The following is a 24088-nucleotide window of genomic DNA, read 5'->3' as shown; positions in this document are numbered from 1 at the left end:
CCGGCTCCTAAGGGGCAGAGTCTTGGGGTCGGGGAAGGCAGAATTGGGAGTGGGCTCTGGAAGAGCAGGGTCTGTGGGCTAGGGAGGCGTGGTCAGCCACGGGAAATACGCCAAACCAGAGCGCCAGGGAAGGCTTGGAAGGAGATGGAGCTGCTTTCTGTGCAGGACAAGGCTTCGTAAAATGGGAGCGGAGTCATTGGGTGGTGGGTGGGGCTTCCGGGAATGGGGCGTGATCGGGGCGTGGCACAAGGGCGTGGCTAGTCCAGCGAACTTAAGCCTCCTGCGCGCCGGGATCTGCTCCGCCATGGCTCTCAGGCGCGTCTTCCTGTTGCGGTCCGTGGCACCACGCGTTGCTGCCCTCTCAACCAAACCGCAGACCCAGGAGCTGCCTCCCGCGAGCCCTGAGGCTGTTCGGGGATGTAGAGCGGCCAAGGCTGTGCGGCCGCCTGTGCCAGCCGTGGACTTCACCAACACGCAGGAGGCGTACCGCAGCCGGCGGAGCTGGGAGCTGGCGCGCAACCTGCTAGTGCTGCGGCTGTGTGCGTCGCCGGTGCTGCTAGCGCACCACGAGCAGGTGCGCGGGTGGGTGGGTAACCAGATGGGCAGGAGCCACGCGCGGACATTGGCGCGGCCAGCGGGTGACGGAGGTCGGAAGTGTCCGGCCACTCAAACATGGTCTGAAGTTGGCAGGCAAGGAAGGGGACGGTTTCCTGTGTACTTTTTTGGACCTCGTGAAGTTTTCTACTTATAATCACTACCAATTAGAAACAAAGGCTTATAGTGTCTAAGACATGTACTATTTGTAGGAATACCCCCGTCACCTGTGATATCGGGTACCCTTCATGCAGCTCTAAGTTTGTGAAGATTGAGGTGCTTATCTAGACTAGGACCTAAGAATTCCACAACTGTGGCCAGTAATTCCCAAACACAGCTGCTTCGAACCGTTTTGGGAAGTGAGAAGACAAATTCCCAACTTCATTTTCTCCTATATTTACATTTATTATAAATAGAGCTGAAGAGCCTGGATTCAGAAACTTCTGATCCAAGTGCTCTCTGTGATTACAGGCATGAGAGCAAGTCATCTCCACTTGTGGTCCAGACAGCACCATAACCTGTCTACCTGCTGCCAGCACAAACTGGAATACAGTGTAGAGGCCAGAGGTTCTCAGACTAGCAAGCATACAACTTTAAACTGGAACATGGCAACTTGAGGGCGTTTGGGCAAAGCAGCACCACTTCAGCCAGACTGAGGGGCTAGTGATGAGTTATCTCAAGGTGACCTTCCATGCTTGTGAAGATATCTCAACAGGGGTGGTGACTTCTCAGGTGAGGCTGCCAGAGCTGGAGCCACACTTAGAACTTAGCTGAGGCCACAGGTAGGGGGTGACTCACACCCCAGAACCATGTTGAGATGGACTTGAGGCATTGGCCTGCACCCCCTGGAAGAACTTCATTGTAAGCTTTGGAGCCTGGAGTGATGGGTGGTAGGAGGCAGGCTGTGGCCTGAGTGTGGGAGGCCCGGGAGGCCAGGTATGTTTGAGGTGAGTAGGTGGGGTCATAAATTCACTGAAATAAAGCCCAGCAGGGAAGAAGGCTGCACAGGTGGAGGAGCCCTAGCAGGGTGAAGCAGGTGTCAGGGATTTTGTGAGTAGAAGCATTGAGTGGGCAGCAGGAAGGGAGCAGCCAGGGCTGCCGGCGGGCAGGCGCCTCTGCCTGGAGGGATGATATGACAAGCTGAGTAGGTACAACTTGAAAAGAGTGGTCAACTGCAGGGACCCTATGCAGAGCATGGACTGGACCACCTCAGGTGTCGTGGATGGCTGCTGTCGCCTTTGGGACAGGATGAGCAATACAGAAGCCACTGGTCACTAGCAGGGAGGGAGAGAAGGGGAAGAGACAGTCTGTAGGACCAGTTTGTGCTTCACCCTGTATTGGCCACCAGCTGTCCAGCTGAGAAGCAGGGTCCCTGGGGTCTGGGGTTTGGTTCTGAGGAGGATGCTCCCCTTACCTCTGTACCAGTGAGGGTAGTGTAGTGACCAGGGAAAGGCCATGTCACCTCCTCTGGCTCTCTGGAGCCTGCTCTGGGTAGTTCTGGGGCTCAGGGATGTGCTCTGAATTCCTGGAGGAAGCAGCAAACCCCAACCCCACCAAGGCTCCATCTGTCCAGCCCATGTCTCAGGAGCCTTCTGTGAGCTGTGCTGACATCATTGCTGGTGGCCTCAGTCCCTGGCGCTGAAGGAGATGGCATTCAGAAGCCAGGCCCTGAGCCAAGAAGCTACTGAGCAGGTCCTAGAGCAGTGTTTCTCAACCTTCCTAGTGCTGCGGGTGACCCTCCAATACAGTTCCTCATGTTGTGTGAACCTCAATAATAAAATTATTTTTATTGCTACTTCATAACTGTAATTTTGCTACTGTTATGAATCATAATATAAATCTGATATGCAGGATACTTGATATGAGACCCCTCTGAAAGGGTTGTTTGGCCCTCCAAAGGGTTCAAGAATCACAGGCTGAGAACTGCCGACCTAGACTAGACTGGTGGGCTAGAAGACTGGGAACAGCCATTCTCTGGCTAGAGGGAGAATTTCTTCTGCTGAGTCACTGGTCTTGTGAGGCTCTGCTGCTCTAGCTGGGATCGTGGGTCACCAGGCTTGGCCTGAGGGGCTGTAGACTGTAGGAACTGAGACTGGAGCCACTGCCCTGGACTGGAGCTCCATCACATTTGACAAGGATTGAGGAAAGTTGGGCTCTCCTGTTTCTGATGGTGAGCCAGAGCCAAAAAAAAGAGACTGGTTACAAGTGGGGCCAGAGGAGAGAATTTGTCTTACTGTTATCATATTCTGGACATTGTTTGAGAGTTTTCTTTGGTGGATGTGTGCACACGCATGTGTGTGAACACACATGTGCACATATGGGAGCCCAAGGGCACACGTGTGTGTGTGTGTGCTGCCTCAGGCCACTTCTTTACTTGCATTAGTATTTATTCCCCCCGTGTGTGTGTGTGTGTGTGTGTGTGAGAGAGAGAGAGAGAGAGAGAGAGAGAGAGAGAGAGAGAGAGAGAGAAAGTGAAAGTATCAGCTTCTCAGTATGCAGCCCTGGCTGTCTTAGAACTCACTACTACACACACCAGATAGAGACCTATCTCTCTCTGCCTCCTGGATATTGGGATTAAAGGGCTGTGCTATTATGTCTGTCTACCCCTTTAAGACAGGCTTGTTTTATTTATTTAAACTGGCTTGGATCTTGTCAAGTAGGTCAGGCTGGCTGACCAGTGAGCTCCAGGAACTTGCCTGTCTCTGCCTCCCTAGGGCAGGGATTACAAGCCTATGCCACCTTGTCTAGGTTCCTGGGATCAAACTCAAGGCAAGTGCATTATAACTGAGCCATCTCCCCAGCTATCTTTCCTGGTGAGATATGGTGTTGTTATATAGCTTAGGCTGGCCTTGAACTCATGATACTCTGTAGTTCAGCCTCTCAAATGCTGAATTACGGAAGTGAAACCAAGCCTGGCTTGGTTTGATTCTATAGTAAAAACAGGTGTTTCTATTACTGGGACAAATTTGTAGATTTTCAAAGGATCTACTCACCGGAATGGAATAGGAGGCAGCACTGCCCAGAGCTCAGATAGTGACAGCAAGATGGGTTTGAAGTGGTGGTTTGGCTCTGGAGTCCACTTTAAAGCTACCGACCCTGCCTGTGTGTGTCCACCATTCTCAGTGACCAGGGTGAGAGCATGTGACTTTCATAGGTGGCCATTTCCTAGTCTGCCCCTTCCCATGGAAAGAATGTCAAGATGGGGTTTGTTTTGTTTTTTGTTTTTTGTTTGTTTTTGGTTGTTTTTTTAAAATCAGAGATTATAACTTTTTTTGATAAAAGAACAAAATGCATAAATCCCAAATCTGCATGGAGACTGCATGTAAGTGTTGTCAAGAGGCGTCTCTCCATGGAGCCCCATCATCCTGTGGCCGGGCTGTGCTGGCCATGGTGTCTGACTTGTGAATGTTTCTACTTAGATGAAAACTGTCTCTCCCACCCCTCGTCGACAGAACTCATTGCTCATGGGGCTTGAGGAACAGAACGCCAGGCTGTTCCTTTCCTGGCGCTGAGTTGGATGGGCCGGAGTAGGCACGGGTTTCCAGTGTGTGTGCAGGATTGCTTCTGAGTGCCGGGTGTCCGCTTGCCACCATTAGTACAGCCACAGCTCGTTCCCTGCTCTCCACTCACCTGCTCCACTCACCTGCTCCACTCACCTGCTCACCTTCTTGCCGTGCCAAGCGCCCTCCTCCCTGAGTCTAAGTTAGCAAATGTCCCCCATCCGAGGCAACAAGATCCACCTGCCAGTCTTCCTTAATTATGTGAGGAATGTCCGTGTTGTTTCTTCTCCTTGGGAGTCTCTTTTGATGTCTGTTTTCTTCCCTTTCCCTTGGGGTTTAAGGAATGCTTACATAGTGTGAGGTGGAGTGAGATGTGACAAAGACAAGGTGGCCAGCTGCATGTGGCCATCCTCTTCAAGGCATCTGGCATGGGAGCTAGTCAGTCTTGGACAAGGCTGTGAAGTGGACTCCCATTTCATGGTGTCCGGACAGTAGATAGACCAGTCTCCTGCCATGTGAACTTGGTGTGTGGCCACTGCTCAGCCGCTGTGTGAGGGCTAGCCTCACAGCAAGCCCTGTTCTGGTGTGTGTGACTGAGAGAACAAATCATTGAGAAAGATATCGTTCTAGAGAATTAGCTCTGTGCTTCACCTCACCCCACCCCACCCCACCCCCAAGAGACCACTAAATATCACAGAAATGCTGTCTCTGGGGAGACTGGCTGGATCCCCCTTTCCCCACCAAGGGGTGCGGTGATCCATGAGTCAGCCCCCTGGGGGAAGAGTCTTAAGGGAAACAATATGTTCAGAGCTTCAGAGAGCCAGTAGCTTGAAAGGTGGCACCTTGGTCCTTCCCTGCTGCCTTGGGTGGAGGATTGGTTCGAAGCAGCTGTGGAAGCAGAAGCAGCCTCTCAGAGAGGCCCTATAGAACATGCTGTGCGCAGGTGTAGCACAGGACGGGGAGACAGGTGGCCACACAGCTGCTTCCCTTTGCCTTTCAGTTGTTGCAATTTGCCAGGAAGCTTCTGGGACAGAGGATGTTCGAGAGACTGATGAAGATGACCTTCTATGGCCATTTTGTGGCTGGTGAGGACCAGGAGTCTATCAGGCCTCTGATCCGGCACAACAAAGCCTTTGGTGTTGGTTTTATCCTGGACTATGGAATGGAGGAAGATCTGAGCCCCGAGGAGGCCGAGCGCCAAGAGATGGAGTAAGACCCGCTTTTCTGGTGTTGCAAGGCACAGGTGTGACCCTAAAGTGCACCAGGGTTTCAGACTCAGCTAGGTGGCGGCCACAACTGGGAGAGCCTTTGACCTGATTGCCAGCAGCCCTCACGGGTTGTACCTGGAATTCTTGCTTCCTGCAGATAGGCACCAGTGGACAGTTGAGGGATAGATCTGTAATCCACTCCCCACATGGTCCTATACAGTCTGAGTCTATAGCTTTGAATTCTGAATGGTTGAAAAGTATCAAAACAAGAACTGTATTTTTATAAAAAACTATATAAAACTCAAATTGCCTTTTCTTTCAGTTGGCAAGGGCAGAGTGGTGTAATTGTATATCTTTTAAGGCTGAGAACATGTGCTACCTTCCACACACGGAAGCATTTGGTGGTTTCCCAGCTTCCTGCTACAATCTGCCTTTCTAAGGACTTCTGACTGGACCTGCAGGTTCCAACTAGTCCTCAAATAGTTTCCTAATCTGCACATGGCTGTGCCTGCAGGGCACAGAACCTTGCTGACTAGAATCATCAAGGCACTTGTGGTCAGGAGGATTGTAGCAGTGTAGTGTGACAGGCAGCCTGGAATATCCTCTGCTGGCACCAACTTGCTGCAAGGCCTTCCTCCCCAGGCAGCAAGTAGAAAGCCCAGCTCATGGACCTGCCTTCTTGGCAACAGGACAGAGGCCTCTTCTGCCCTCTGGGGTGGTAGCTGACTCACTGGAGACCTGTGCAAAACCAGCAAAGGGCTGCTGCCTATGAGCCTCCCTGACAGGCCCTTGCTTAGGTTTTGGGTCCCAGGCCTCTGGCTGCAGCTTTTCAACCTGTGTGAAGCTTAGGAAAGGCCATGTCAGACCTTTGGCTTGCCCCTGCTCCTCCCCAGGTAATTAACAGAGGGGTTGGGGGAAGGCAGTCATGTGAGGCCACTGGCCCTGAGAACAGAATGTCCGAGCCTGGCCTCAGCCTGGGGAGCCCAGCCCCTGCTTTGTGATTGGCCATTCTGAAGGCGGGGTGACCCAGCCCCAGCATCCCCTTGTGATCCTCACCAATGCCTTGGGGATTTGGCTGCAGGCCTTTATGGAGGCTGGGGTTGAATAACCAAATGGATTCCACAGCCTCAGCCTAGGTGGATGAGCACGGAGTGCTCTCGCCCGGGACTGCCTTGCTGTGAGAATGGATAGCAGGCCCGCCTGCCCTGCCTACCCGCCTGCCTGCCTGCCTGCATGTCTGCAGAATTTACTCTTGTCTGTGCCTTTCTGTTGGCTGCTCAGCTTTGTCATGTCTGTTTGTCCCACAAGAGCTTTGCTTGGGCTCTGAGGCATCAGAAATAGACCCTTCTGGACCTCACAGTGCCCGCCCTCCAGTGCCAGCAAGTGGTGAGGATGCAGGCACAGCTCTCTGCCTGTGTCTGTGCCTTAAGAGGCTGCCTGCTTTCCACCGTAGCCTTAGGAGAGAAGAGGATGAAATGTCAGTGTATGACGGTGTTCTCAGTCTGTAGAGGGATGCCTGGCAATCCGCACATGTCACCTCCCCAAAGTTGTGCCTGACCAGGAGTGACCAGCCCCACAGACCCTTGTGGGCAGCCACTTGAGGGTTCCTTGCAGGGAAGTACCCAGACACTGAGGGGTGTCCCTAGCTAATGGAAGAAGGCACAGAATGCATGGAGAGCAGACCTGGCGTCAGTCATACCTCTGGTTAAACACATGTTATCTACACTGTGGCATATGGAGTTATGAACCAACCCTGCCATCAGGGGTCACTAAGAACCTGACAGGATTTCTGCTTAAGGAATCACCGTGCCTGCCTGGCTCTGCACTGATAGCCCTCAGGGGACTTCTGTGTTGTTGTACCCAAGACTGCTGTCAGGGAATCCATGTCTTCCAAGGACCTTGGTTCTCTGTCTCTGAGGGAAGGTGACACATGGGGATTGCCTACTTCCTTATTACAGACTCAGAACATTGTCACCAAATGGCATTGGATCCTCCTTTCTTGTTACATGTTATCAGCATAAGGTCAGTGGGGCGGTAGCTGTCTAATTAGCTTTTGTCCCCTGGGCTGTGGCCTTGTGGGCTGAGGTGCTTGTGGGAGTCCAAAGATACCCAAGGATGTGGCCCAGCCTCACCATAAGTTCTAGCCCAAAGTTTCCAGATAAGGCCCTGGTAAGGAAGAGGAGGCCCAGGCCAAGGCTCTCGGCACGCTGCTTGGTAGCCCAGGGTTACTGGAGGAGTAACCCTGGTGGGTAAGGCTCATTGATGGTAAGACCTGGAAGGCAATTACTGCCTTGTCTCCACTTCTTGCTCTGAAGAATGCTGGGGACTAGACACCACTCCTTCCTGTGGGGTCTCACATCCTGCCCTGCCCTCTTGAGGGCTTGGATGATCCCAGTGTGGTGGGAACCTGTGAGGTTTTCTTTCTTCTTTGTTTTTGTTTTTCAAGACAAGGTCTCTCTGTGTAGCCTTGGCTGTCCTGAAACTCATAGAGATCTGCCTACCTCTGCCTCCCAGGCACTGAGATTAAAGGCGTGAGCCACCACTGCCTGGCTTGAGGTTCTCAGTTAGATGATATGAAGGTCTCCTTTTCATCTTTTAAGGAAATTCCTGGTTGCTATTTTGAAAACAAACCTAAGAGTCTTAGCAGGGCCTGGGTCTTTAGTAGAGGAAGCCAGGGTATCTGGGACTCTGTCTTGAGGACCATAGGTGTTGAGGTGGAGGCCACAGCAAGGAGGCACAGTTGCTGGACTGGAGGAGTCCTTTGTACAGGGTGGCTTCTGCCCCTGTACGTCTTCTTGCCTGACCTGTCTAGTAAGGAATGGTCCACACACAGGATGCCTGAGGTTCATGAGGCGTGACCCCTCCCCAGTCCATGCAGTCATGTCAGGCTGAGGGAGGGCTGGGCTAATGCAACTTGGTCTGTCTCCTTGAGCCAGCCCTTCTATCAAGTTTATGAGTAGGTCCAGTGCTCAGCGGCCTCCTGGTGACCTCAGGTAACATAAGTGACCTTTGTCTCCTCCGTCCTGCAGGTCATGCACCTCTGAAGCAGAGAGAGATGGCAGTGGTGAGTTTCAGAACCAGTGCTCCTCACCCCAGCACAGTCTGGTGGCCCAGGAGACATCTGGGCTTAGGGCCTGTGCCAGTCTTTAGGCAAGGGACAAGGCCAAAGGCTGCTGTCTATGGCTCTGTGTACCTTCACATACCTGCTGAGATACAGGCTCCTTGTATTTTTAAGAGCTCGTCCAGGCAGACTCAGTGTCTTTGACCTTCACTAAGCCACAGTCCAGGTCTTTGTGATGGAGGCTCTGTTTGCCTGGCCTGGTTTGCCCTATGATGTGGTTTAGCCAGGGGATCCAAGCGAAAGGACCAGCAGGGCCTACCAGGAGCGCACCTGTAGCAAGGCCTGTTTGGAGCCCATCTTGAGGGTTGTAGCCTCTGGCTGTTGGCCTATGTATGCTGGGATGGGGAGGGTGTTGCAGATAAAGCTCTGAACCAGGTTGGGATCTCTAACAGGGCCATGCATCTACCTTCCAGGAGCAAATAAGAGGGAGAAGCAGTATCAGGTCCACCCTGCCTTTGGAGACCGCAGAGATGGCGTCATCAGTGCTCGCACCTACTTCTATGCCAGTGAAGCCAAGTGTGACAACTACATGGAGAACCTACTGCAGTGCATCGAGGCCTCAGGTGGGGTCTCCTGCTCTGCTAGCTGCTAGGCAAAGCCTTGGGCTTGTGTTGTCGGCACACTGGCATTAGTGAGGGGCATCGCTTGTTCCTGACTGCTCTTCCTGGGGTTGTGTGCCCCAGCCCCTACTTCATGTGGCATTTCTGTGCTCTGTGGCTCATACATGGATGGCCTATAGTGCTGAAGGCATAGGAGGCCATGAGCAACGTGCAGATCTCTCTGGCTTCTTTGTCTGGTGTCTTCTTGCATACAAAGGCCGTTTCATCAGCCCTCCCTCCGTGGAAGGACATTTGGGAGACTGGTTATAGCTATGGGGAAGAACTATTGAGCTGTTTTTTTTGAAGAGCTGCAAGTGGCACCTGGTCCTAGCTATGACACAGGCATACATCTCCTCAGACACTCATGGCACTTTGGATTCTGACAGGTGGAGCCAGTGACGGTGGTTTCTCAGCCATTAAGCTCACTGCACTGGGGAGACCACAGTTTCTGGTAAGTGGTGGCGCATTCGATCTGCAGAGGCTCTGCAGATCCTGGGGCTGCCATGTGCACCGAGAGACTGCAGATGTGCTCAGGTCTGGGCAGCCTTGAACTGGGGCTACAGAGGCTATCCCAGGGCTGGATGGAGGAGCTGGGTGCACACTGCAGTGAGGCTCACACCTGCCCTGGCAGCTGCAGTTCTCAGACGTGCTGACCAGGTGGAGACGGTTCTTCCATCAAATGGCTGCAGAGCAGGGACAGGCTGGGCGTGCTGCTGTAGACACGAAGCTGGAGGTGGCGGTACTCCAGGTGAGCGGCCCTTCCCCTTTCCCTGGCTGATATGAGAACCAGCAAAGATGGAATAGAAATGGCCTGGAATGAGTCCTGCTGTCAGAGATGATGTGATACTGTCAAACGGGCTCGTGGTGGGGTGAATACCAGTGGACAAGGAGAGACGGCAGCACTGACTCTTTCTCACATCTCAAGGAGAGCATCGCAAAGATGGGCATCGCATCCAGGGCTGAGATCGAGGGGTGGTTCACACCAGAGACTCTGGGGGTGTCTGGGTAAGAGCTAACATGTACCCTGGTGTAGTCATGGTCTCAGCTGAGCCCCAGTGGCTTCTACTTCTGGTCATTTCCCAGGAAGGAAGGTCCAAGGGAACACCGGTGTGGAGGGAACTGCTTTCTCCAATTACTGAACAGAAGCTGATAGCAAGCTGGGAGTCCCCGGGGGAGGGAGCCTGGACATAGGACTCTTTAGAAACCGACCTGGGTCCCAGGGCATCTTCCTAAGAGCCACGCTGGCAGATGAAGATAGCACCCCATGCCCCATCCTTAGGGCCAGAAGCTGAGACTAAAGTCACCAGTAGCCTCCGGTCAAGTCAGGATGTTGGCCTGAGGTAGAGCTGCTGGCTCTCAGATGACCTTGGCTAGCCCTGCACGTTAGCTTCTCCAGCCCCCTGGAGAGATGACTGCATTCTGACAGCCCTGCATCTTTGGTTCTTCCTTAAGGCTGACCTGGCCGTGGAATGAATTCTCTGCATACTTTGTGTTTTTATTGCTACTGACCCATTGCAAAAGTGGTCATGCTTTGGTTAACCCAGAGCAGCATTCGGTCTTAAAATCAAACACTAGGGTAGTTCATGAAGGCTGAGTTTGGGAACAGTCTTTTGAGGTATGGCTAATGTGTTGAGGACCCCCAAACACCCCAGTACCTGTGGGTAAAGCTGGGTGCTTGGACCCATAATTTCTGGCAGCCTGCTTTGCTGACAAGTCTTTTCTCTCAGCACTGTGGACTTGCTGGACTGGAACAGCCTCATTGACAGCAGGACCCAGCTCTCTAGGCACCTGGTGGTCCCCAATGTGCAGGTACATCCTCACCCCAATTCCACTGTCTGCCCACCTAGGGGACTCATTGTGACTGAGGCGCCATTCTTTCTGACCCCACCACAAAGACAAACCCAGTGTCTACAGTGCTCAGCAGGGCAGGGATGCATGTGGACGTTTATGCACGAGGAAAATAGGTGTCTAGAGGGAGGGTCTTCCCCAGCCCACCTAGTCTTGTGTGTCGAGTCACCACAAGTCTTTAGGGCTGAACAGGGTCATCTGGGGTCTCCTGGTCACTTGTACTCAGAGAGTGGCAGGGCCAGGTGGTCATAAGTGTTAAAGGTGATGCTAGCTGTCATACGGGCTTTCCAACATGATGGCTGGATTCCTAAAGCAAGTGTCTCCTGGGATGAAGGCAGCTAGAGCCACATCAGCTTTTGCAGCCTGCTCTCAGGAGTCAGTCAGTCAGGTTCAGTCTGGCAAAGTGAGTTGCCAGTGTGGCCTGTACTCAGGGGAAAGAGGTTGTGTGCAACCCCACCACTCTAGATTATGAAGAACAGAAATTGTAGCTGAGCAGTGTCCTGCACATGTTTGTTCTGTGATGTTCCCAGCCCCAGAGACTGAGGGCCCATCTCAACTTTGAGCCACTGTCCTGGAACCCCAGGGTGCATGTGTTCATTAAATCACTGCTCCAAAGGTCATCAACAGAGTTTGGCCACCGGTGTTTGTGGTCAGTGAGGCAAGATGGCTCGGATCAGTGCATTGATGGCTCGTTAGCATTGCAGGGGCATCCTGGGCCCGGCCGCAGGCTGAGTGGGAGACCTCTGTGCTGCATGGGGTTTCCAGGTACAGCCTGCTAATTTTCATCAACAGTACCCTGCTGCTGATGAAACAGTCTACCTGGCTCCTTGAAGGCCACATCCTGGTCCCATGCTGCAAGTTGGGTAGTACCCCATAGCCATGGCTGCTCCTCTTGAGCCTTTACTATTCCAAGTAGTACCTGGTTGGCTGGGGGTCTAGGTTCCCTTCCTTTGCCTTTCTTTGCATGGCTCTCTACAATGGCAGAACTCTCTCAGGGTCCTAGGGAGGCCATGTAAGTAAATCCCTGGTGGCACAGACCTGGTGCTGCTTATATGGGGCAGCGTTCCTCATGTGTAGGACAGAGGGCTAGCTGGCACTCAGTTTGGAGCGTCTTGTCATTGTATCTAACTTGTTTAAGGCAAGGAACTAAGAAGTGTTCTCTCTGGACCATGGGGGGCAGGAGGGTGGACAGAAGACAGCATTCCTGAAAGGTAATGCTTGCTTCAAGGTGAAGTGTTGTGGTCCATAGTGGTCTGACTTCTGCTGTGCTCTCAGACTGGCCAGCTGGAGCCCCTGCTGTCACGGTTCACTGAGGAGGAAGAGCAGCAGATGAAGAGGATGCTGCAGAGGATGGACATACTGGCTAAGGTGTGAGCAGCCTCATGTGCTCATGTGTGTGTGTGTGAACAGCCCTCTGTGAGTATGGGGGCGGGATGCTGAGCATTAGAGGCCTGGCCCCTGAGCAGAGGGTGGGCATTATCCACATCAAGCCATAGCTTCTTCCCTATAAACCTCTCAGAAAGCAAAAGAGGCCGGCGTACGGCTCATGATTGACGCTGAGCAGAGCTACTTCCAGCCAGCCATCAGCCGCCTGGCCCTGGAGATGCAGCGCAGGTTCAATGTGGAAAAGCCGTTCATCTTCAACACATTCCAGTGCTACCTCAAGGTATAGCTGTCCACCTCCTGCCTCCTCCTCCCCGCCTGCCCCCAGTGCTAGGCTACAGACCCTCTCGCAGGCAGTGTGATCCCCCTGCAGGGATATGCTTTTCTATGGAGCCATGCACTGTCTGTTTGGCCCTGCTTTATGCAGAGACCAGAGCAGCACAGGTAAAGGAGAAAACAGGCGCTGACCCGTGGCCAGTCTCACTCAAGAGTCTGTGTGTGGTCTGGCAAGATGGCTGAATAAGAACACTTGTTCTGCAAGCCCACCAACCTGAGTTTGATTCCTGAATCCCATGGAGCCAATCCTTCCTCCAGGGTGTCCTCTGACTTCCACCTGTGCCCTGCATGCCTTGCCCCCAAGTAATAACACGAAATGCAAATAAAAGTATATGGGGCCCGAAGACAAGGAGCTCTTTCGGGATGTGCTGGGCCCTTCTGAAGACTTCATACCTGACCCTGCCCATTGTTTTCTAGCACAGGACCCTCTTAAGAATTAGAACAAAACCAGCAGACTCCCCTGGAATATTTGATAGGGCTGAAGAGATAGCCCTGAGAGCCCAGAAAATCCCCAACCCTAGCCCCTTAGCCTGAGGTTGCTAAGTTACTGGGAGGTCTCATGGGGACACACATCTTGTTCGGTACCAAGAGGACATGATATATATGGGGCAGTCCCAGATAGGTGGCAATTTGCTCCTAACTAGCATGGTGACTCCAAAATACACAGTAGTTCCAGGCATCTGGGCCAACCAACCAGAGGGCCATCTCAGGCCACACAGAGGAGGCTGTTGGTGGCAGAGGTTGGAGGCCCAGCTTCATTCACATTTTCCTCCCAGATCCTGAGTGGCACATCTCCCAGACAGTCACTGGCCTAGGCATCTGAAGCTGGTGTACACATGAAACAGGAAGTCCTCGTGCTGCCACCAGTCAGGCTCCCTGTGACTTTGGGGCTTGGTCTTGCAGGATGCTTATGACAATGTGACCATGGATATGGAACTGGCTCGCCGTGAGGGCTGGTGCTTTGGGGCCAAGCTGGTACGTGGTGCATACATGGCCCAAGAGCGAGCCAGGGCTGTGGAGATTGGCTACGAGGACCCCATCAACCCTACATATGAAGCCACTAATGCTATGTACCACAGGTGAGAGGCCTCCTGTGCTTTCTTGGAGCAATGCATGAGAACCTTGGCCCTGAGTGTGAGTGGCCCCATTAGGCAGAACCCAGCTTCCTGAGGGCAAAGGTATGATCTCTGCTGTTATATATCATTTTTCCAAAACATCACATTTCTCCTCTTTTGAATATGGAGTGCAGGCCTCTGTGTTCTGTTGGCTCCTACAGACACATAAAACAAGATACAGTACTTGAATGCTTGCCTAACATGCCTGAAGCCCTGGGTGTGAGCCCCAGCACCACATAAACCAGGCATGATGGTGTACACCTTTAATCCTAGCACTTGGGAGGAGGCAGGAAGATCAGTAGTTCAAAGTCATCTTCAGCTTCATGGTGGGCTTGAAATCAGCCTGGGATATATGAGAAGGGAGAGAGAGCCTCGCCCCAGATGCCCGGCTTGCTGTATGTGGCTGGCTCAACTGAGCAGGTTCTTAGCCCCCTTGGCAGTCAACGGTGGCACGCCTGTGCTTTCTGCGTGTATCTCTGCCATCTTTAGTGCAGTCTGTACTATGGAAAATGCTCTCTGCTGCTGTGCTTTCAGTTTCGGGTGAGTTTATTAAGCATATAGCAAGCAAAAGTAAAAGAAAGAATAAATAGCAAATTACAGGTAGAGAGAAGCAGTAGAGAGAGTAAAACATTACCAAACCATGGGCTCACAATGTTGAGCAGAGACGGCTGGAATAGGCCATTCAAGAGAGCAGACAAAAGGTAATGGCAAAGCGGGTGGGCAGAGCAGAAATGACGCTCATGCTGCCGTCGCCGACAGAATTCTGGACACAGCCATGCTCTCCGCAGGACCAGTTTCTGCCGTTCCTACTGTAAACATTTTACATTATGATAAGCGATGTCAACTTCTGTTGGAAGTCTTTAACTTCTAGCTGTTCTTGAGGACATCCTGCTTTTAACCCTTTAGCCACTGTTCTCAGGATCAAGGAGCCAGCCTGAAAGATAATGGGTTTAGAGGACTTCCAGAGCCAGCATCTCAGTGAAGTCAAACAGCACGTGGCAGCTTCCCTGCATAGCCTCCATCATCCGTGCACACAGTCCAGCTTCACACGCCCTCCCTACAGATGTCTTGCCCGCTTATTGCACATCTGTCTCCTTGTGCTTCCGCTCTGTCCTGCTGTCCCATTTCAGAAGTCTACTGTGCCACACACCCACGTTTACACCGTGCACTCTGTCCTCGGCCCCTTGTCTCTTCATTTAGTTACTCCATCTCCTCTGTCAGCACCCAGCAGCACCCAGTACCCTAAGGTGTATGCTCAGACTCGATGGTTGCTGTACCAGGGCCTCGCTGAACATCCCGAACAACTGCGGTACTGTATGCATTTGCAGCTACAGGTTGCATCTGAGGGCACAGCTGGAGCATGTTCCTAGAAGCTGACATGCTGGCTCAGGGCACCTGTGTTGTCCAGCCTGGCAGTGTTCTTGGTGACAGTGACACTGAGATTCTGTGGTGCTCAAGGACACCAACCCTACCTGAGGCCTCCACTTCCTTTTGTCTCCTGAAGAGCCAGGAATGTGCTATAGGGCTCCTTCCCAGAAGCGGAGCCACAGGTCCAGGCAGGCCCTGTGTGTGCCCTTGTGGGATGGTGTTGGGCCTTCCTGTTCACAGAGCACAGAGCACTGCTGCTAAGGGGATGTGAGCAATCCCTGTCCACCCTAGATAGAACACCAACGATGGACTGATACAGCCAAACTGTTTGGTCATCCAATGGATTTACCAGGGGGTTACTTTCATGAAAAGGGGTGACCCAAAAGCAGTGGCATTAGTGAGAAGCCTGCCCCAGCAGAAAGCAGAAGCTGCATCCCTGGAGCTCCCTAAAGAACCTGTGGACAGCTCCACAGAGCCCCTGACCCCAGCAGTTGCTTACTGCTTTTCTAACCTTGGAAGGGGCCTTGTGACTGTAACTGTCTGGGTTTCTTGTACTGGTTTTGTGAGTTCCTACGGTAAATGTCCTTGTCTTCTTGAATCCCAGGTGCCTCCCTCCTTCTAGGCAGGAATGGCTCCCATACCACAGCTGGGGAGACCGGATGCCATCCTCCTTTTTGAGGCTCTGGCTGTCATCACCACCACCACCTCCTCCATCTCCTCCTCCCCTCCTTGCTCCTCAGCCTGGGTTCTGCAATGCCTCTTTCCTCTGCAGAGCCAACAGGGGTTCGGGTGGTGGTTGGCCTGGAGCCAAACTTAGGACTGTCCCTGTCCCAGGTGCCTTAACTATGTGCTGGAGGAGCTGAAGCACAGCACCAAGGCAGAGGTGATGGTGGCTTCACACAATGAGGACACCGTGCGCTTCACGTTGTGCAGGTAGGTGCTGCAGCCTGCCATCCAGGGTGTTGGACAGCTGCCCCACATTCCAATCTAAGCAGTGCTAATAGAGTGTAGTGGAGGCAGGCTGGGGTAGCGGCTGAGAAGTGCTTGCCACGAAAGCACGAGGACTTTAGCCTGACTCAGAGCTGGCTCTGCAGTTAAGACTTGTAACCCCAGCACTGGGGAGGCAGAGGTGGGATTTCATCAGTGGATGGCTGGCTCCTGAGGAACAGAACCCAAGATGGTCCTCTGGCCACGCGCATGTACATATGTGGACACTATAAGCACAGATACATGAAATGCAATGTAATCCAGTCACGGCTGTGAATTTTCTACTAGCTGAGTTTAAAGTGAAGTTATTTCACTATTTTTTGAGTCTTCAACTTGTTGACAGCATTTGAAGCTGTAGTCCACTTTCCATTCTGAGCAAACAGCGGCCGTGCAGCCAGCACAGGAGAGCAAGGCAGGGCTGGCTAGGGTGAGCCACTGGAGCAAAGGCTCAAAGTGCTACGTAGGTGTGTGTGTGTGTGCGTGTGCGCGTGTGTGTGTACACATACACCTGCACTCACACACACACACACGTGTCCACAGGAGGAAGATGGAGAAGGGGTGTCAGAGGCAGTGGAATTGGAAAGGACAAGTTTGCTGCCCTGGACTTCCTTGTGGGCAGGGAAGTTGTACTGGGAAGACCTAGATAGCTAGAGCAGAGCCCACATTCCTGCCTTAGCCCCCAGGGGACAGCGGCTAGAATGTAGTTGAAGTGGGAGTGGCTGAGAGACACATCAGAGGGCCTGTGTTCTGGGGTGGATCTTTACCAGCCTGACCCTTTTCACAGGATGAAGGAGTTAGGCCTGCATCCTGCTGATGGTCAAGTGTGCTTCGGACAGCTGCTGGGGATGTGTGACCAAATTAGCTTCCCACTAGGTGAACTGGATTGTCCTGGGAGGGTCTGTGGTGGCAGGGCACACCATCTTGTGTGAGGTCACTCAATGCTACTCCTGTGTATGTGCAGGCCAGGCAGGCTTTCCTGTGTACAAGTACGTACCCTATGGTCCTGTGATGGAGGTGCTCCCTTACCTGTCCCGCCGCGCCCTGGAGAACAGCAGCATCATGAAGGGCGCTCAGCAAGAGAGGCGGCTGCTGTGGCAGGAGCTCCGCAGGCGGCTGCGCACTGGCAGCCTCTTCCACCGTCCAGCCTAGTCATTGCAGAGGCCATGCCCATACCTAGTCCACTCAACCCGATACCTCTGGGGCTTCAGGCAGGGCACAGCTTGGGGTTGGGTTGGAGTTCTTAGTCCAACCTGCCCAGACACAGTTCACCTTTTCATGCCCAAGCCTCTGAGGTGCTGGGGGTGGGGGTGGGTTGCCCTCTGGGACTTCCTGCACCGCTAGGAGCCGACACTCAGGAATGGGGCCAGCTAGAGCCCCTGGGAACGGCCCCACTAATCTTCTAAGGAGGCACTGACCACCTCCGCAGGCTGCAGAGCACTAGAGCACTAGAACTAACCTGCCAGGGTCTGAGCCATCTTCCCTGCACTGGAGAGGGCAGACTGGGAAGCCTGTTTAGTCAATAAATTGTCTGGTAACTGAGAGTCATCACCTTTCTCTTGGTACCTGCACACGAAGTCAGCTCTGAGCACCAGAGGCCATTCCAATCCAGGCACTGGGGACACCTCTGCCAGGCTGCAGTGACACCTAATCACTTTTATTCCACATCCCAGATGCATGGGCTCTGGATGGCTGCAGGCAGCACACAGTGGACCCTGGGGCCCAGCTCCCCTCCAACCCCTCTGTGCCCTTCACTCCAGTAGCTACAGTCCTAGCTGAGTCTGTGGCACACCCCTTCAGTTTCATAACCTGGCAAGGCCTAAGGGCTGGGCTGGGGTATCCCAGAAGGGCACTGTCATATGGTGGCTGCCTCTCTGCTGGCTCCAACATGGCCAGAGCCACTAGGAAAGGATCCTAGGTAGCACAGACACAAAGCATGTCCTGGGTTCTTTATTTTCCTAGGCCGTATCAAACTTGGGTTTTGGAGCTTCTTCCATCCAGTGCTGGGGCTGTCAAGGGAGGGGCTACACAGGAACAAGGCAAAACTCAAGCCTGGAGAGAATGTGGGATGTGCCCAGAGGGGAAGGTGCTAGAACCAATATTCCCACTCAACATTCAGTCATGGGGCCTTTTCATGACACCGTTCCTATTGCTTGAACCCTTCCCCACTCAATCTGGACAGTAGATGGCAGCAGGCATAGCCAGGGTCTAGTCAGCCCCTCGGAGAGCAGACCTGTCAGACTGTCAGTAGCCCTCACATGGGCTGTGGCGCCAGCCATCCTAGGCAATGGAGGACAGCAGGACCCCCACTTGGTCACAGCACTGCCTTCCCCACTTGGCAGCCCCTCTGCTGCAGCTTCCTGATGAGTTCCAGCAGGTTCATCTGTAGCGTCAGCTCCTGAGATGCAAGAGAAGCCCAGTAAGGACCAGCTTGACACCTCATGCCCTTTTGCCCCGGCCTAAGGCAGATGCAGGGCCTAGCAGGTGACAGGTAATGAGGCTAAGGGGGTGCTTTCCTGGGGAAGCTGGCCATAGCCAGGAGAAGGGAGAACTGGGCCTTTGTGCCTAGTAGTGCCAGCAGCCTCTGACTGACTTAGAGTGGAACAGGAGGCTAGCATGCTCACCTTCCTGGAGGCATGGGGACTAGACTCTGTTCTTCACACGGTCTTTTACCTAAACTCTGTCACTAGGAACCAGTGTGCTAAGACTCCAGATGGACTTGATGTACTGACATATCAAGTTCAAGGCCATAGCAGACCTTGTCTTAGAAATGAATGAATGAATAAGTAAATAAATACATAAAAGCAAAACATCACCACCAACCAAAGAAAAGAAAACCTGAAATACAAGTTCCAGATTGAGCTGAACCTTCAGGGGTCAGGGACACAGGTTGTGGTAGGGCTGGCTGAGGTGCTGACCTGAGGATTAGTGGTCACATAGAAACCAGCTACCCCTGCCTTCTCCAGTGTGCTCTGCTGGTCGGCAACCTTCCGGTCCAGTTCCAGGACAATCTTTCGGTCCATTGCCTGCTGCTCCTCCCGGATCCGATGTTCCATGGCCTGCCATGGCTTGAGTGAGTGTGGCTCCTGCTAGGGCTTCCGCCTAGGGATGCCTTAAACACAACCTGGTACTTCCTCCTGGCTGCCCTGCCCACCACAGTGGTTCTGGTTATAGGGTATCCTTGCTTGTGGCTCAGCAGAGGGGCTCCATAAGGCTCCCCCACAGTCCCAGCTGGAAATGCCTTTGAGACCTGTCATTCAACCCTTGGGGCCACCAGTCTCACTCCCAACACCAAGGCTTGCTGATTTCCTGGGGGTCTACATCTGAGCCTGAGCTCCCTGGTAAGATAGGCCTCTTCCTGACTAGTCTTCTCATCCCAACATTGTGCTTCATCACCTGAGACAAAAGGGACAGTGTCCCAACTCAGTGACTGCTTTATGCAGTCACTCTAGTCCACAGGCATGCTTGTTTGCCAGGACGGGAGTGACAGATGGACTGTGACTCTCCTCTTAGCTAGGGCACACCTCAGGCACCGTCATGAGCTGGAACTCGCCAGACCTCCAGCACCCATTAGCTCAGCTTCTGAACCCCCCTCAGCCCTACCACGAAGCCAGCTAGTACCCATGAACAGTCAGGCCCAGCTATCCCATCCCAACTCCTACCTCCAACTCACGCTGCTGAGCTGCCTGGAGCACTGTCAAGTTGTGAGGCCGGCAGGACTGCTGGGCTTCCAGATGCTTTTGCCTCAGAGTCTGTCTGAGCACTGGGAGGGAGGGGCAAGAGCAGGTGTTGGGAAGACTAGAGCAGCTGGGCAAGAAGTCTAGTTCAAGGGTCTCTAAGGAAGCCCTCCCTGGACAGCGGTGGGGAGTTTTAGTCCCTGAGACTGCTCTCAGCCAGCACCCTCCTTCACCTCCACGGTGCTGGCAGGACTGTGTAAGTTAGGGACAGCCAAGAACAGAGCTCAGTACACCCAGGGCAGGGATAGGAGGCAGACAGGTGCCTGAGGCAGGTGGTCTTTGGGCTCAGGTGGCTGTTCTAGCTGTGCTATCTTAGGCGTCCTCCGTAGGACGTCACGCAGGGACTCTGGGTGAATACTGAAGTATTCAAGAGCCAAAGCCTATGAAAGGAGGAAGGGGGCTCTGTCTGCCAGCGGTGCAGTGTGTCAAATCAAGCTCGGTGCTACCCTACGGGTAAGCAGAGCAGCCCCTGCTCGGCAGCCAGGAGGTGAAGGGGGTACACAGGTCCATACTGTGAGACTGTAGGGTTCTAGGACAGGAAGTCCTTGCCCTCTGCCTGGTTCCTGGTAAACTGCTACACACATAGACATGCACAAACCACCTGCCCTGACGGGAGCACATGATGATAAGGAATTGATATCACAAAATGGAGCACACCAAACCCGTCAGAGCAAAAAATGGGAGTGTGGCTAGCCGGCTCTGAGAAAGCCTGACACTCGTACTCCTAGAAGAGACTCACGGGACAGCTCTATTCAGAAGGGTCCCTGAGGGTCCCTTCAATCCAATAGCCTCGGCAGTGCTTACGGCCTCCTCTAGGCCTTGGCATTTTATGTGCCTCAGTGATACCATTTATCATTGCTGTCTGAAACTGAGTCCATCAACACAAGGGCAAGAAAGAGCCGGCCTGACTGTCTGGCTGCAGTGACTATGAAGCAGGCACACGGCTTGGGGCAGCAGGCACATGCGTAAGACATCTCCTTCAGTCCACTCATCCAATACTGAAAAACATCCCAGGTCAGTTCCTGGAGTCCACACTGGCTACCCGCTCACGAGGGACCTGGCCACAGTAATGTCCAAGGAAAGCAAGGTGGCCCATGCCAGCCACCACCTTCTGGATGTGGCCGAAGGCAGCAGAGGTGCTCACTGCCAGGTGCCAGCCTAGTCCAAGCCTTCTGAAAGACAACTAGCAAAGCCTTGAAGCAGGTACTAAGAACATCCCATCCAAAAAGGGCACTGTAGGATAACGGCTCCATAATGACATCAGGGAAGAAGCAGCAGTCAGTGAACGCCTTTCGTTCCTGGTGGTGGGAGCAAGTGCTGGAAGGATGGTGGAGGCAAAGAAGGGGCCAGGCAAAGCCTCCTCCTGTTTACTGGAAAGAACGAGCAAGGCAGGCAGGGCCTGGCCCAGACTTGGAATCCCACCAATGGAGAAGTTGAGACAGGAGGACAGCCAGCTCTGGACAACACAGAGAGGCAGTCTCGGAAAACCAAAAGGGAAAAGAATGAACCGAGTTGTGTACTTTGGACTTGTGAACTAGATACTCCATATACCTCCATCAAAACATTAAAAAGAATAAAGGAAAGCACAGGCATTCAAACATTGGTGAAGAAATAAAGCCCTTGGAAAATAAGACTTCTTAACACGCTGAGGCCAGCACTGCCTTCATCCCCACAAAAATCTTATAACTACAGGCTATTGTATATCAGAAATAAAGGCAAAACCCCTAAAATCTTCATGAGTCAAGTTCAACAGACAAGGATGGGACATGACTCAGTAAGATGAGTGTGGATCCCTAGCACCCATGTCAAAAGCCGAGCACAGCAGTGTGCAAAGACAGGCTGGTCCCTTAAGGCCCACTGGCCAGCCAGCCGCAGGATCAAACCACTGAGCTGCAGGTTCTGTAGCTCAAACAGTACAGAAGTACAGGAAGACATCCTGGGCTGTGTGGGCTCGTTTTATGTCAACTTGAGACAACCTCCAGTCATCTGAGAGGAGGAAACCTCAATTAAGAGAATGCCACTGTAAGATTGGGCTGTAGGCAACCCTGCGGAACACTTAAAGTGATCAATGGGGGAGGGCCCAGCCCATTGTGGGTGGTGCCATCCCTGGGCTGGTGGTCTTGAGTTCTATAAGAAAGCAGGCTGAACAAGCCGTGGGGAGCAATCTGGTAAGCAGCATCCTACCTGACAACAGACTCGTTTACAATAGCTTACACCTACCACCGGCTCTGCATCAACTCCTGTCTCCAGGTTCCTGCCCTGACTTCCTTCAATGATGAAGTTATGTCCAAGTGTAAGCCACATAAACCGTTTCCTCAAGCTGTGTTTAATCATGGTGTTTCACCACAGCAACAGTAACCCTACCTAGGACACCATGCCTACCTCCAGCCTCCACAAGCATGAACACACAAGTGCACACATACATGTGTACACACCCATGTGAACACTACACATAAACACATACAACTAAACAACATACATAAAAGAACAATGTATCATGACCACACAGGATGCATTCCCAGAATACAGTTCACTCCTGGAATTTAGAAATCTCCACAGGAACTGGAAAAGATTTCAACAAAATCCAACACCTATCTCTAACGGGGAAATCCTGTCTAGTAGCACACAGGCGTTGCCAGAAAGGCAATGCATGTTTGCCTATAAACGCAGCTCAACACAGAAAACCTGCTTAGCAGGTTAGAGGCCCTGGGTTCAGTTCTCAGTATCCAAAAGCAATAACAAAGCCCAACGATCTATAGCGTAGTCTTTTTTTTTTTTTTTTTTTTTTTTTTTTTTTTGGTTTTTCGAGACAGGGTTTCTCTGTGTAGCTCTGGCTGTCCTGGAACTCACTCTGTAGACCAGGCTGGCCTCGAACTCAGAAATCCGCCTGCCTCTGCCTCCCAAGTGCTGGGATTAAAGGCGTGCGCCACCACCGCCCGGCTATAGCGTAGTCTTAGTGGTGAGCATGGGGACATCGTCACATTATTCTTTCCTGAAATGTTTGAACTGAGTCAAGCTTGAACAAATAAAATGCAAGGGAGATCTGATGGTACAACGGGAGATGCCTAGTATAATTTATAGGAGGAGGTGATCAAGCCTGATACTCAAATGGGACGGTGCTGGAATAACGGATTATCTAGCCGGGAACAGAGCTATCAAAGGACCTACAAGCAGCGAAGTCCACCATGCATAGGAAGCTGTGGGCACTCTAGGGAACACGAGTAAGAAGTTTCTGGACTGCAGACTAAAAGGATCAGCACGGCTCTGCACCCCCTGACCCGAGGCTCCTGAAGCTAGGGACGCCCTGGGAAGGTCCCGCCGCCCCCTTGCACCTCTGTGTTCGTTCTGCAGCCGCAGTCGCTGGTTATAGAGGCTCTTCTCCGTGAGGTGCTGGATCTCCAGAAGCCCCTGCACGATCTCAAACACCGTTCCATCGAGCAGCGCCAAGGCCAAGTCGCTGAGCGTGGTGTAGGATAGGCGCTGCTGAAAGGAGCTGCGGGTAGACCGCCGGGTTAACGCGCTCCGGCCACGGCCCCGGTCGCAGCCGCAGCCCCGATCCTCCCGCCGCCCGTCGCCACGCACCTGGGCAGCTCCTTGACCAGGCTCTGTAGCGCGGACAGCAGCTGGTAGTGCCGCTCCTGCTGCCGGGCCCGGTCCGCCGCCTCGTCCCCGGCGGCCGCGTAGCGGTCCATAGCGCGTTCCCCCGCCGCCCCTCGAGTCGGTCTCCTAGGGTTCCCTGGCGCGCCCCGCCCCCTTACGTCATTCTCCAGCGCGGATGACGCATGCGCCCCACCCCTCCGGTCAGTCTCGGGCTCTCAGCGCGGCGCGTCAAGCTCACTGAGATGCGCCCCTCCCCTCCGGGGAGCCTTGTGGTGACTGCTCTTTGTCCTAGGGAGACCTAGGGGCTCGCTGAGCTCCCGTGTGGAGCTTGACCTTGGAGGTGCGCGCCCAGGGCTCTGCAAACTAGTGTTTTAAAGAAGCCAGCCAGGCCTACGCTTAGTGTGCGTAGACTGAGGCCACTGGAGACCGGACGCTGCCAGCGAGTTGTACTCCACCTTGAGGACCTCAGGAGAACGGTGTCGGGGAGATCCATCTTCTCTTCAGGGTTCTTAGTCTTATTAATAATAGAATTTAGGACAATTTTATTAGAGTTAAAAGATACCCATCCCTCACAAGAAAACCTCAACAACTCCCTGGAAGTGGAAAACAGACGAAAAAAGGGTTTTGCGAAGTTGAACCCATGCTGTCTCGGCAGGTCCTTTACCCACCGAGCCAGCTCCGGCCTCTGGCAGTGT

General features: G+C 53.1%; 2 protein-coding genes across 2 annotated transcripts; one reads left to right on the top strand and one right to left on the bottom strand.

Moving 5' to 3' along the window:
• Nucleotides 1-281: 281 nt before the first annotated feature.
• On the top strand, nt 282-17600 carry Prodh (proline dehydrogenase 1). The gene is made up of 14 exons (XM_034515028.2): nt 282-574; nt 5095-5303; nt 8332-8366; nt 8837-8986; nt 9409-9473; nt 9654-9770; nt 9948-10027; nt 10750-10831; nt 12146-12238; nt 12390-12536; nt 13493-13668; nt 15907-16005; nt 16844-16932; nt 17021-17600. The coding sequence occupies exons 1-14, from the start codon at nt 305-307 to the stop codon at nt 17206-17208; spliced, it is 1800 nt and encodes a 599-aa protein (XP_034370919.1). The 5' UTR covers nt 282-304; the 3' UTR covers nt 17209-17600.
• A 390-nt stretch (nt 17601-17990) lies between these two features.
• LOC117717721 (protein DGCR6) lies at nt 17991-23560 on the bottom strand. Its single transcript, XM_034515032.1, has 5 exons — nt 23376-23560; nt 23126-23286; nt 19719-19819; nt 18975-19115; nt 17991-18454 (listed from the first exon to the last, which is right to left on the bottom strand). The coding sequence occupies exons 1-5, from the start codon at nt 23483-23485 to the stop codon at nt 18371-18373; spliced, it is 597 nt and encodes a 198-aa protein (XP_034370923.1). The 5' UTR covers nt 23486-23560; the 3' UTR covers nt 17991-18370.
• Nucleotides 23561-24088: the final 528 nt, after the last annotated feature.

Source organism: Arvicanthis niloticus, chromosome 12 (genome assembly GCF_011762505.2).
Source record: "Arvicanthis niloticus isolate mArvNil1 chromosome 12, mArvNil1.pat.X, whole genome shotgun sequence".
In the NCBI taxonomy this organism is placed as follows: domain Eukaryota; kingdom Metazoa; phylum Chordata; class Mammalia; order Rodentia; family Muridae; genus Arvicanthis; species Arvicanthis niloticus.
This window is presented reverse-complemented; position numbering and strand designations above follow the sequence as displayed.

Excerpts from the sequence above, each read along its gene's own strand:
- Prodh (XM_034515028.2), top strand. The coding sequence starts at position 305 with ATGGCTCTCAGGCGCGTCTTCCTGTTGCGGTCCGTGGCACCACGCGTT. Across the intron at positions 9,771-9,947 it reads TGGAGGTGGCGGTACTCCAG|GAGAGCATCGCAAAGATGGG; the intron begins GTGAGCGGCCCT and ends TCACATCTCAAG. Across the intron at positions 12,537-13,492 it reads CATTCCAGTGCTACCTCAAG|GATGCTTATGACAATGTGAC; the intron begins GTATAGCTGTCC and ends TTGGTCTTGCAG.
- LOC117717721 (XM_034515032.1), bottom strand. The coding sequence starts at position 23,485 with ATGGACCGCTACGCGGCCGCCGGGGACGAGGCGGCGGACCGGGCCCGG. Across the intron at positions 23,287-23,375 it reads CTGGTCAAGGAGCTGCCCAG|CTCCTTTCAGCAGCGCCTAT; the intron begins GTGCGTGGCGAC and ends GTCTACCCGCAG. Across the intron at positions 19,820-23,125 it reads GCTGCAGAACGAACACAGAG|TGCTCAGACAGACTCTGAGG; the intron begins GTGCAAGGGGGC and ends CCTCCCTCCCAG.